At 36.3% G+C, this 13,707-nt stretch overlaps 1 protein-coding gene across 2 annotated transcripts in view; it reads right to left on the minus strand.

Annotated features, from left to right (window-relative positions):
- Positions 1-664: 664 nt before the first annotated feature.
- The window catches only part of rgl1 (ral guanine nucleotide dissociation stimulator-like 1), a 53,987-nt gene continuing 40,944 nt past the window's right edge, over positions 665-13,707 (minus strand). For both annotated transcript variants that reach the window (XM_007245813.4, XM_007245814.4), the window contains exons 6-18: positions 13,429-13,553; positions 12,141-12,356; positions 10,939-11,042; positions 9,270-9,354; positions 9,027-9,116; positions 8,842-8,928; positions 8,610-8,642; positions 8,377-8,498; positions 8,179-8,268; positions 7,169-7,349; positions 6,168-6,431; positions 5,932-6,046; positions 665-4,971 (exon numbers count right to left, since the gene is read on the minus strand). In XM_007245813.4, coding sequence (XP_007245875.3) covers positions 4,784-4,971; positions 5,932-6,046; positions 6,168-6,431; positions 7,169-7,349; positions 8,179-8,268; positions 8,377-8,498; positions 8,610-8,642; positions 8,842-8,928; positions 9,027-9,116; positions 9,270-9,354; positions 10,939-11,042; positions 12,141-12,356; positions 13,429-13,553 — 1,700 coding nt within the window. In that variant the 3' untranslated portion in view covers positions 665-4,783. The remainder of the gene's footprint in view (positions 4,972-5,931; positions 6,047-6,167; positions 6,432-7,168; positions 7,350-8,178; positions 8,269-8,376; positions 8,499-8,609; positions 8,643-8,841; positions 8,929-9,026; positions 9,117-9,269; positions 9,355-10,938; positions 11,043-12,140; positions 12,357-13,428; positions 13,554-13,707) is intronic.

A 13,707-nucleotide genomic window follows, 5' to 3' on the forward strand; every position in this document is an offset into this window, starting at 1 on the left:
ATAAAGTAACCAAGTATATTTAAAAATATACATTTGCTCTGTATTTTTTCTCCTTTGAATTTGCAACATACATTTTTTTCCTTTTGATTCTTAAAAATTTGATTGCGGATTTTTGTAAAATTTTTGGCACAAAATTCACTTCATAGAACTTCAAACGAAGGCTTGTTTTTTTAATTCAGGTGTAAAATGGTTTTATTCAGGTTCAGGTTTTGTATAATTTAGTTTCTGTACACTCTAAAAGTGTGTTTAGAGAACAGCAACACCCACCACTCTGATAATGATCTTTATATCTGTCTGGACTTTAGTCCACACTAAAAATCGGTAAAGACACTTTCTATTCATTTTTCAAGAATCACGCGTCACACATTCTTCAGTCAGTTCAGTTTTAATTCAGGAAAATTAATATTCAATTACAAAAACATTTCATCATAATAACGATAATTTATTCACTAACTCTTGTAGATAGAAAATTCTTTGGCAATGAAGAAAAAAAAACTCAAAATACGAGAGAAATTCACAAGTGCTGCTTTAGAATTTAAGACAGACAGAAGGACAGACGACCACAGACTCAGTCAAGCAGCATGCGGACTGCTTTACGCTCACTGAAACGATGAAGAATTCAGTCAGTCTGGCAGACGATGATCAGAACATGGCTTTAAAAAAGTACATATGGCACATTTATTTATTACAGGACTGAGAATTATTAGAACCATGAGAACCATGCAGGAACACTGCAGGACTGCAGGGCAGTGTGTGTGTGTGTGTGTGTGTGTGTTAGCAGGACAATGTAAAACAGAATGAAATAAAATAAAATAAATGCTGTAGAAAGAAAGCCGAACAGAACTAATGGCCTTATTTTTTACTGCTTAAGCTCAACAAAGCTTATAAAATTCAGGCTCCAGATGTTTTTAGCACTTTCAAGACGAATTCCACCATTTTTATTGTATTAAATCTGTTCAATTCAGTATTTATGATGTAAATACAGTCATTCAGAGTGGATGTGGAGGAACAGCTTTTGTACAGTGGTGTGGGGATTGGTCCCATTGTCATAATAGTGATGGTGAAATAAAGTGAAAAATACATAGAACTTTTTGGGGGGTAAATATTGTACTTTTAAAATTATATATTAATCTGAAGCTCTTTAAAAAAAACTATAATAAATCATGTTGGTCTAAACTGGTCCAACCTAACTAAAGAGACAGTCTAGGCTGAATTAAATGAACCAGAAACCATGCTTGGTATAAAAATCATGTTTTTAAGCCATTTATAATTTAAGTGAGCTAAGGCAGGCTTTTGTTGAACATTCTAAACAATAGAAGAAGAAAAAAAAACTGGTGTTGTGTCAATATCTGAAATTCTGGCTTTAAAATTTGCTTTTAGAGGAGCTTTTAACCATTTTTCTAACTCTTCCAATTGACCCCAACTGTGATGTATATTTCTATAAAACATAACAATTCACAAAAATCCACTCTGAATGACATATTTGTATATATTTACACATTTTAACCAGTTATTTATATATAAATGATCACATATTGGTGGACGACCCTAGCCCCTCCTACCGTATACACTGTACTCTGTAGGGCACAGACTAGTGCTACCCCTCCTATTCTTCCACATCCGAAACACTCAACCATAACTCATCTTTACACCTTTAAACTCATTAATAAAGTGTATAAAAGTCAGAAACACACCCGTGCAGAACGTGAGGAGAGGCTGTTGGGGTGTTAAACGAATAGTGGAGCCAGTAGCCAGTAAGCTTTCAGTGAATAAAACACTGTATTAAAGGCTGATGGGAATAATTAATTAGCTTAGTGCATAAAAAGTGGGAAAGTTAGTGTGATCATATTTCACTGTGTTCAGTCAGGAGAATAAAGTGTGCTTAAGATCCGTACTGACCAATATAGGCGGGCAGTTTCTCCACTCAGGTCTGTAGGACCCTCAGACTAGTCCACATTTTAACCAATTATAGAATTACACACTTAAAACAGTTATTATTACTACTACTACTACTGCTGTTAGTACTACTATTTTTATCAATATACAACTAATATTACCATTATTTAAACCATTACTATTATTTTTTACTTTTTCTTATTACAATTACAATCCAATTATTATTGTATGATTTATTCTTATTACGTTGTATTACGAGGGTGACTGGCAAAATCCCACCCCTTTCACTTGTATCTTACAAATGTATATTTATTTATATTTAAATGTTTATATTTAGACTAACTAATAAACTCATGAAAACAAGTAATAACAGTGTAAACGGCAGGGTTGTCTCAAGTTGACTTATTACGTTACTAATTATGACCACCATCACCATCATTACTGTTATTATTACTAAAATATTAATATTGTATTTATTTGTATTTATTTTTATTACTACAATATTTTTCATACTATTTATTACTACTTCTATAAAGGTGGCCTTAAACACTTACTATTAATTATTTAAAAAAAGGTATATGTCCTCACTATTACTACTACTTCTAAAAATAATAGTATATTATATATAATAAATAATTTATATATCGTCACTGTCTTCATTTTTTTCCTTCTTTTTTTTTTAAGTTTACAATACAATTTGAACACACAAATATTTCTATACACTCTCTCAGAATTTCTTAAAGAATGGACCAATAGAAATTCTTCAAAATTACCTGCTTTAAACTCTTTTCCTTCTTCTTTTTTTTTTTTTTTTTTTTTTTACTTCCATTGAAAGTTACAAAGGTTATATCATATCGTTGCTGTTTTGGAGATACATGTTTTTCATTGGACAGCGAGAATATATTATATATTTTATATGATATACTATCATTTTTAGGTATATTAGTAATAGTAGAGACATACACCATTGTAATATAATTAATAATAAATAAAAGTGTTAAAGGCCACCTTTATAGTAGTAGCAATAAATAATTATTGTAGTAATAAAAATAACAATTAATACAGTACTGATAATATAGTAATAATAACAGTCATATAATAAGTAACATTATAAGTAGTCAACTTGACCTTGACAACCCTGCCTTTTACACTGTGTATATATATATATATATTATTAATTGTTTTTACAAATGTATTATGATAAAAAATCATTATTAATAATTATTTAAAGATGTAGTAGATGAAGTAGTAGTAATATAATGAAGTGTGTATGAAAACGTGGACTAGCCGGGGGTCCTGAAGGACATTACTGGGGTCAGTTAACATCGAAAACCTATCATTATACAGTCACGGCTTCATGGCTTCACAGTTTTCACATCTTTTCTAACATTTTTTTTTAGTTACAAATCAATAAAAAACATAGTAAATCCTTCTCTTAATAATATTACAGCTATTTTTGTTTTCCTTCAGTCATACAAAACATACAATACATATAAAATCACTAAAGTCCGTCATTCCTACTGGATGTAAGGAGCGGGAGGAAGATTGCAATAGTGGATCCTCTTTCTCTCTCTCTCTCATCCTCTCTTTTCTTTTCTTTTCTCAAGCTCCTCCCACTAGCTCCTCTACTAGCAAGTGCAACCAATCAGAGCTCAGCTCTTAGCTCAGTCCAGATTCAAGCGTGGCCACCCTTCCTATCGGTACGACCACCTGCTAGGCACCACTCCAAACGTTAATATTCACACACCACAGACTTAATAAAGCCCGGCGAGAACCAATCAGAATGCTGCATTTCTGCATTCGTCACACAGCTCACAATATGAGAGACACAAGGTCGTTATAGAGAGGTTTAGAGATTTTTAAAGAGACTGCAGGGAAGAGGCAGCAGGACAGCACTATAAAGTCACTCTAATAATTATAATATTAATGTCTTTAGATGTATTAATGTCCTCAAAGATGCTGCTGCTGCTGTTGTCCACACTGTCCTTACTGTCCATATTGTCCAAGCTGTCCACACAGTGCACACACGAGGACACGGAGGGGAAAAAAAAGGCATATTACATCACAGATCCCAACGATCACTTCAAATACTGATGCGATAATCCTTTCTTTATCTTCATCATCTTCATCATCATTATAAAGGCAATAGAAGAAGTCTTTTTGTCCGATTTCCAGCACATAGACATATACACACATATATATATATATATATATATATACATATAAACGCTCTAATTAAGAGCTGAATACTGACAACGACTTGGGTTTTTCTCCAAAACATCCATCCTCCAGCTACAGAGGTCCAATCAGAGTCCACAGTCTCTTCTTTAAGGGTCATGGTTAAGAACTCCTCTGTGACCCTTCTGAACCAGGATACAGCACAGGGAGCAGCTCAAGGCAACAGGACTGAAGAAGGCACAGCCTGCGAATGGAGGGCAGACTGCTAAAATATAAAAAAAAATTCTAAGTTTCTAGAAGACTTTTTAGAGTTTCTTCAGTTTAAAACTGTGGAGGAGGCTTCAATTTATTTTTTTAATTAATTATTTTTATTCTAAAGGGGTTCCTCCAAAGTTTCAAACTAAAAAAAAAGAAAGAACCTAAAAGGTTCCCCTAAAAAGAACTTAGAAATGTATATTTTTTAACAGTGCTGAAATAATAATAACGGAAAACAAAAAAACACATTCATTCAAGCGCTAAGAAGCAGGTCAGGAACACTGACTGGCGTTTTCTGGGTGTTATTGCACTCTCATGGCAGTCCTCCACAGGCACCGTTCCAATTTACTCCAATTTAAACGTAGACTCTCCACAGACAGGTAAGAGTAATAGTAATAATACGAGTCCTCCGCTGACCCCAGCTCCAGGCCCCAGGTCTAACTAAGGTCTAAGGTCACAGTGTGACCTTGCTGAGCCTGAGGGACAGGCTGGCTCGGTGCTGTGCTCGTGGGAGTGTGGAGCTGCAGCGAGAACGCAGCTGAACCGGCCGTCTCTCGGAGCCTCTCGCGCGCAGAACGAAGTCAAAGTTGGCCGAGGTGTTCATGGCGTAGAAGACGTTGGCGTTGTCCGGGATCACCAGCTCTAAAAGATAGAACAAAAAAAAAAAAAGAAAGAGGGGAAGAAGAGCATGTTGAGAAAATGTATAAATCTTATAATAATAGCCTCTAGTCTAGCTGGAATAGAAAACAAATAGAAAAAAATATATTTTCAATTCTGCAATAAAATTTACATTTCATGAAAGTAAAAAAAAAAACTGAATTCAGCTTGTATTATAATACAAGTATTTAATTTTCTTAATTAATTAATTTTATAATTATATTTTTAATTCTTGTATGGTACCCTAAGAATAAAAAAAACTAACAATAAAAGCTAAAATAGAAAACAAATGTTTAATTATTTTAAATTCTGCAATTAAAGTTAAGCATTCTTGACTATTTTCATGTTTATTCACCCATTGTTTAAGCTTTTTAATGCAAAAAAAAGTGAAATATATATATATATATATATATATATATATATATATTGGTCCTGGGCTACCCCTAGAGGTGGAGAGTGTAATTCACTTTTACTTTTTAAAGTAATATTGTGAAATATCAAAATAGTTCAGTAAAATAACAGCAGTGTTCTCATTTCCCATTAAAGAACATATACAGGTGTGAACATTCCTAATTGGTCCCTTGAGGGCCAATCCCATGACTTTTTGCATGTCAGTATATGTTTTACTACCAAAAAGGTGCAATTTTCTTTAGGATCAATTATACGGTGCCTTTATTCGATTCAGTTCAATAGTATTGGGCCAATAGCAGCTTATAATACTGGGTCACGAATCAGAGGGAGAGATAATTAGAGCAGGTCTGCCATAATTTTAGCTCATTTAAAGATAAGAAAATTTATAAATTAATGGTCATGATATAAAATGTTCAATATGGGCATCAGAAAAGATGATGTGTAATATTATTACAATTACTACTGAACTACTGAAGTAGGACATTCCAGCTATAAAATGAAGCACTGAATAAAAGGTTTTATGGATTAAATTACCTCTCTCATCAGAGATGACCTGGACCAGCTCATAGTCCTCTGCCTGCTCCTCTTCCAAGTTGTGCTTAGCCATGGCTCTGCTGATCACGGCTGGGGTTTTGTCCTGATTGGTCAGCTAGAAAGAAAAAAATACAATTAATACAACTATAATAATTCTTCAGCTAAAATAACTAATAATAATTTAAAAAACTACCAAAAAAGCACTAATAAAAAAAAAAAAAACTCCCACAACTAACCATGATGCTCTTGTACAGGTTTCCGTTGCCCTGCTCCAGGCTGACTCTGATGATGCAGGCGTCGTGGGCCTGGGTGTTGTAGGCGGGGGGCAGGCAGGGCGAGCAGGGGGAGGACGGGGAGAGGGGGGTGAGCGAGACACAGCGGCGATGAGTGCAGGGGGCGGAGCCTGGAAGTGCTGGAGAGGCGAGAGATGCTGGACCGCTCGCAGAGGAGGAGGAGGTGTCCATAGAATGGAGAGAGGTACAGGAGGAAGACTCGGACATCTGGAAGAGAGACAGGATATAAGAAATAAGATTCTATAACTAAATTTGGGCTTTTAACATAACACATTAAATGTATGCAGTTAGCCTGGAAACTTTAGCGTATTAAAACTGCATTTTTCGGACTATAAAATCCTTTAACTTTCCCAAAAACTGACAGATTTTACAGATTCATGTATGAATTCTTCCAGCAAGGTATGAAAGAGCAGTAAAGACACTCCACTAAAGTACAGGTGCTGCTCCCAGCCTTAGTGCTGGAGAAATTTCACTGAAAGCTTACCTTTAAAAATATTGGACATTTAAGCTTATTATAAATAAACGGAATTCTTTTTTTTTAAGAATTACAGTTGGTTTTTTTTACAGTTTTGGTGCTTTCCCAAGCTAACCCATTAGAAGGGGAAAATTGCGACACCCTTGCCCACTTTAACATAGCTATCCTTACTAGTGTCGCTTATTGCATCTTATAATCCAGTGCGCCTTACTGTCTGAAAAATATTTTCCTTTTTTTTAAATATAAAATAAAATCCAAATCGTGCTTTACTGCATCAGACTATTGGATTAGAACTTGATGCTAATACAAATTCAGCTGGAAAAAGTATGCACAACTGAGAGATTAAAAGTGATTTAATATACAATATCTTGTGGATTGGTGATTGGATTTTAATTGCCATTAAAAAAAAAAAATCAGTATATTGTGTAATAATCACAATAATAAATCACAAGCAGCTTTCAGCACATACCTTCTTCATCTGAGAGTGAAGCGTGTGCGTAGGCGTCATGCCCTCGCTGTCTGAGGGACTTGAGTCACTGGAGGACACGCTGACCGAGTCCATGCTCTCCCCGGAGCTGCCAGTAGGAGGCGACCTCGGCGTTTCTCTCACCGGTGAGCTCGCAGCTGTGGCATCCACTCCCAGGAAAAGCCTGAATGAGGTAAACAAGGTTGAGCTGAGTGTGATACTAACATAGAACATTAGTAATTATCAAAAAAAAAAAAAAAAAAAAAAACAACATGACTGATAACATGAATTCAACACTTATCTAGCAGTATAACTCAGATGGGATTTGTTCATTTAAATCACTGATTTGAGTTGTACTGTAAATATTAATTAATAAATAATCCTTCTAAATGTTGTTTAATGTATTATCTATTTCCAAAAGATTCATAACCAAACCAAGTCAATTGTACGATTAAATTTGACCAGACATGTAAAAAGAACTAGAAACCCAGACTAATTTCTCAGGGGAATGTTTGTAAAAAATATTTCACACTTCAACTCAGTGATAAAACTCTTGCATCCGGACTGCAATTGAAAAAACTGGAGGATCTTTGTTTTTTTTTTTTGGCTTACTCGATCACATGACATTACGTTTAGTAATAACCTCCATTTCCACTCGCTGTTGTGTTTACGTGGATCTCTGTGGAAACGCGCACCCAAAGTGTAATTACGGTGCGCGGCAGTGGACAAATAGCAGCTATTTTATTAAACACGAGGTGACAAAACTCAGAGATGTTGATCCGGACAGGACTAAAATTACCAGAGGACCACAGAGGTCAGAGAAAAACAGTAGATAATTTGGCCTGTAATTTTCTCAGAGGACATCTAAGAAAAACACGTACATCTTCGTTCCGGACGGGAATAAAATCACAGAGGACCCCCCATAAAAGAGAAAATTACCCCAGGACCCCCTGAGAAACTAATTTAATATAATGACACTGAAGTAATATGAACACTTGACATTGCACACTCACAGGCTCAGTCTTTTCACCATGCTGGTGCGGGACTTGGGCGATGTAGGGCTGCTGTCTCCCAGACCTTCAATCTCGCAGGACAGAGCATAACTACAAGAAAACAGATCACAGTTTCAGGTATGGATTCATTTCAGTTTCAGCAGATAATTTGTAAAATGAGTATAAAAAAAGGACAAATGAGATCACATGTCTCTGTACCTCTCTTCCTCAGTGTGCTGGGACTGGCTCTTAAACCAGCGCAGGAACGCTGAGTCAGGGCTGAGGCAGTAACTGTTACAGGCAGACTGCAGGAGCTTAATCTGAGCGATCACCTCAAACTCCTGGAGAAAGAAAGAGAATAATTAATATTATACTCCGTCACTGTTTATTATAAAGGGTGTCCCCAAACATTTGGAAGCTGAACAAGAAATAGAGAAAAAGAAATAGCTTACCCTCCTCCTCTTCTCAAAGTTGATGAGACCACCCTGAGAAATTGAGAACGAGACACACAATAAGGATAAATTACTGTAATAAAAGTAACTTTTCAATGATATTCAATTATTTTTTAGATGTACCAGTACTTTAATTTAAGATTCAACAGTTTTATTTTATTTGAGTTGTGACTATACTGAGACGAGATACAGTATAAAACTGTATTTTCAATATTAATGAACAATGTCTCACCTCTACCAGGTCTGGCAGTGCCGTGTCCAGCATCGTCAGGTCTGTTAAAAATGTGCCAAGGTAAGGAATCGTCCCCTGCATCGCCCCCTATAGAAAAAACACCATCATTACAATTTACACTAATAATTCAACTTTACAACGTCCAAACCTGACCTGAAGCACATCATCACATTCTTCATACTCACCGCATCTTTCTGTAGCTGGAGTCTCTTCTGAGAGCGTTTCTGATGCTCTTTGGCGCAGTTCTCCAGATTGGCAAATTTTGACGTTCCTTCCTGTAGGGAGAGACGACAGTTATTAACATATTTATTTTATTATTTTTATCTTTATTTTTACAGCAGCTGTAAAAGGATAACCAATTGGCATTTAAACTTCTGTAGTTTTTTACTGTATCATAAGCAAACTTGTATAATCACATCAGCGCTCACCCTCATCAGCAGCTCTCGGCTGGTCAGGTAATTGTTGTGATCAGAGAAAATGTCAGAAAGCTCCTCAAACACTTGCATGTTGTCTCTGTGGAGTAAAAAAAAAAGAGGTAGGGGAAATTAGAGGCAGCAGTGAAAAAGACAGTGGAGGTCTTCCTAATCACTTTTAAAGATAAGGTGAATCAGATTTCTAGCATATCCAGACTGTACTGATTTTTGATAGTCTGGATGGTAAAAAAAACATCTTAGCGTTTAATCAGGTTTAAACCACATTTAAAGGTGGTTTGAAAATGTGATGCTAATCTGATTTGTACAGATGTGGCTCAGTCTGAACACTGTAGATGCTTAAATCAGATTCTAGAGTATGTTTAAAATAAGGGTGTGCCATATCATATCGTATTTGAAAAAATTGCCAAAAATGTAGAATATTGTGAATTATATTATACCCTGAAATATCGTGCCATATCACCCACCCTTAATTATCATATTAGGGTATTACTTTTTTTTTTGCTGTTGTTAGCTAAATAAAAATTCACACTGTTCTCATGTCCCATTATATATCTACTTAATACAGATTATATCTGTCCAGTATCATTCATTTTATTTTAATCCTGGATATATGGAGATATTTGGACCATTGACTTCTGTTACAAATCTAATAAAATTATTTTTTTAGTTAGCCATATTATCTCAGTTAGCCATATCATATTGTATGCAATAATAAAATGCTAAATAATTTTTCTAATTCAGTATTTTGTCATATCGCCAAAAATATCGTTATCGTGAAAATACCATGAAATATCGCCCACCCCTAGTTTACAATATAAGCAATGATCTCTTAAAATCAAGAGCAATGGAACTGCAGGGGTCCAATTGCCACCTGCCGAATGTAAGCAATCCTGTGTTGTGGTAACAAGATAACAGTAACTATGTCTGAACATGCAAATCCAACCTGCTCACTTAAAAAAGAAGTCTGAACAGTGTTTGAAAACTAAAAACTAAAATTACGCTTCTAAAATGATTTGTTTCTCAAGAATCTATGATTTAATCTGTGATCTGTTTTAGGAGTTAACTCAAACTAAATGACTAAAGTGAAAACTGCTATACAGTATTTTATTTGAGTAGAATTTGTGGAATGATTTAAGATTTTATTTTATGGCCTATAAAATTGAAGTAACGGCTTAAAGTGTTAAAATGTACAATGTTTTCTTATCCTCATGTTGCAGCTACTTCCTTACTTTCTTTTATATTTTGAGTATTTATCATGATATAGTTTTTGATATTTTCTATACATTCTGTTCTAATTCATCTTTATATTTATTTTATTTTAACAATTGCTATAACTAGATTGAATCCTTGAATCTAGTTTATCTCATGGTTTCTGATAAGAACTCTCCTCTGAATCATTCTTAAAAGAAACCGAAAGTGCCTCTTCTTAAAAAGACCGTATTGTTGCAATCTGAAACCCATATTTTTTAAGAAGTGCCAGAATTACATCAAAGCTTCAGTGAGTTCTGAGGCATTCAAGTTGAAGATGCTGCAGTGTTTAAGAATAAAATAGCACTCTCCACAAAATGGGCAATCCTAAGAGGAAGTAGCTGTGAGGAAATGCTTTTAATATCTGAGAAAGGAAGCCTGGGGGGTGTTGAAGGGGGGTGGTCTGGAAACTCACTTGTGCACACAGGCCCAGGCTCGCTTCAGCCTGTAGATGGGGTTGGTCTGCAGGGCTGAGACGATCGCTTTGAGGGAGGAGAAGTTCTTACGGATTCGACACTCCTGAGAACACAAGACACAAGAGTTTTATACAGTGCTAACATTACTAACTATTGAGTGACAGATAGACCATAGAAGTATGGACATGAAGTATTACGACAACGGCTTATTCATTGATTCTTCTAAAATCAAGAATATAATTTTTTTTTAATCCTGCTTTTGTTGGGAGTAACTGTCTCTACAAGATTTTGGATTTGCATTGCTGTTAACAAGGTCAGGAAGTTGGATGATTACCAACTGACCTCAGCCCAGTTTACCAATTTATTGTAATTTTCGCATAAAAATATGCACTTAAAATCCTTTGATTTTTTCCAAAAAACGTCAGTGTGTCTTATAATCAAGTGCACCTTATGTATGACTTCTACCAGTCAGGTATTAAGGAGCAGTAAAGCCCCTCTGCCAAAATACAGCGTTGTTAAGGAGTTTCAGTGAAGTTTCTCCAGCACAGAGACTGGAGCAGAATTAGCATTAGCTGCTAACCACGCTAAGCGCTAGTTAGTTTACCGTTCAGAGGTGAGTATATTTTAGAGTGTAATCTGCGTGTTTACTGTGTTAAAACAAGCTATATGGAACAAACCTATGGCTAGTAGTTAGCTGCTAATGCTGCTGCACCCAGCCTTAGTGGAAATCTGGAAATCTAAGCTTACTGTAAATAAATGGAAGAGATATGAAATCTGTGTAGATTAACATCTAGCACTTATTTGACTTTAAAAGACAATTTTTTAAATAAGAATTACAGTTTTTTTTACTTAGCTTAGCTTTACTTAACTTAGGTAAAGCCCAATCAATTCCTCAAAGCAGTGCTCTAAAATCTATTTTAAAAATAATTCTGGACAGTAGAGAGAGTTACTCCAACAAAAGTAGAGTAAACTTAAAATGTTCAATATCCTTGATCTCAGGAAAAACAATACTATTGAGCATTTTGTGGTTATTAACCAAAAACTTGGATTAAAACATGTGAAGACCAACTTTTTAAAAATCTTTTTAAAACTTTTAATTTAAAAGTAAGCTTTTATTTAAAGACACTGGAGTTCTATTTTAAAACATAGGTGAACCAATTATGGTGCTCACACACACACACACACACACACACACACACACCTGTGCGACATCAATCCAGCGCTGGATGATGCGAGCCCGCAGGTGTGGCCGTAGGTGGCGCTGGTGGAGGACGGTGCTGACCACACAGCCGGCCACAGCGTTAAACTGGGTTATGGTGGCGCGGACGGTGGGCGCGGCCTGCTTGTTCTCCTTTTTGTCTCGCTGTGACCAAACTGAGCCCAAACAGTGGTGCGGGACCACCTTCTTAAACAGTAGCTACAAGACAAAGGGTACACAACATTAGTCTACAGTTATATACATAAATATTTTACACTAACTTTAACTCCATAACTTTAACACCACCACACTGTCCATTATATCAGCTTTACAGAACAGATCTGAGCACTTTGTAGTTCTAGTGCTGTATCTATTCACTATGTGTTTTAATGGTGAAAAACACAGAGCAGCTACTATTGGTGTGGTGGATCCTTCTTAGCATGTTTAAAAACTCCAGCAGCACTGCTGGTTTTATGTTTTCAGTTTTTAAACACCTCAGCTTCACTCAACCGCACTGAGAACAGTCCACCAATCAGAAATCTCCAGCATCCTGTGATGACTGATAGAGCACCATTTAGCTTGATTTAGAATGTGTCAGTATGTCTTTGCTATCGTAATGACAGGAAAAGTATGTCTTAGGCATCTCGAAGTGTGCAAAAGGCATGCACCAATTCTCTTAATTAATCATTGGTGTGTTTTGGCTATAACATGAAATAAAGCAATCAGAATGACACCATTCATTCTGATTAAGAGCCAGGTGTGCTCTGACTTTGGCGGATTGTTATTTTAACGGTGCATCGCTTCTGCACTTCTCAGCAGAGGATACTGACCTGCTCATTCGCACTGTGAAGGTGAGCAAGAAGATTATTTATGGGAACAGCAATGTTATGTTATTGCACATCCTTGTGGGTGCATGAACATTGAGCGTGTGCAGCGCATATGCATTGCCAAGATAGCAATGAACATCTGACAATTGACTGCAGTCAGGGTTCAAAACTGTCCGTGGTGCACCTGTGTTTTTTTTTGCTGCCAAGAAAGCAATACGTCAGAAATTTACCTCAACACACCTCACTTCCAGACTGTCTCTATTATAAACGACTCTGGCAGACAGAAGGCGTGAGAATAGACTGTTGGATAGGGTGTAAGATAGCAATGAGCATCATGACATGCCATGTGCAGGGTGTAAGATATGGCTCCAGAACTACAAACTGTCTTATATTTATAAACATTGAATCTGATAATATGGACAGTAAGTGTGGTCATAATATTGTGGCCACACAGGACCACCTACCGCGTCCATGTAGGTGAGCTGTTCGGCCACCAGGTCGGCGCTAAAGCTCAGGAAGTCCTCCTGCACCTCGATCTCCACTTCCTCGTCTTCGCCCAGGCAGAACGGACTATTCCCATGGAAGCCTCCTGTAGCAATGGCATGGGGAGGGAGTTAGAACAGATTTGAGAAGAGCAGGAAAAGTTGTTGATATATTTCGGAGGGTGTGGACAGATGGACGGATGTGCGTTAGTGTAAACAAAGTGAGCGGATGAAGCTAAATAGAGAAAAAAAATAAAAAAA

The sequence above is a fragment of the Astyanax mexicanus genome, chromosome 12 (genome assembly GCF_023375975.1).
Source record: "Astyanax mexicanus isolate ESR-SI-001 chromosome 12, AstMex3_surface, whole genome shotgun sequence".
Lineage (NCBI taxonomy): Eukaryota > Metazoa > Chordata > Actinopteri > Characiformes > Acestrorhamphidae > Astyanax > Astyanax mexicanus.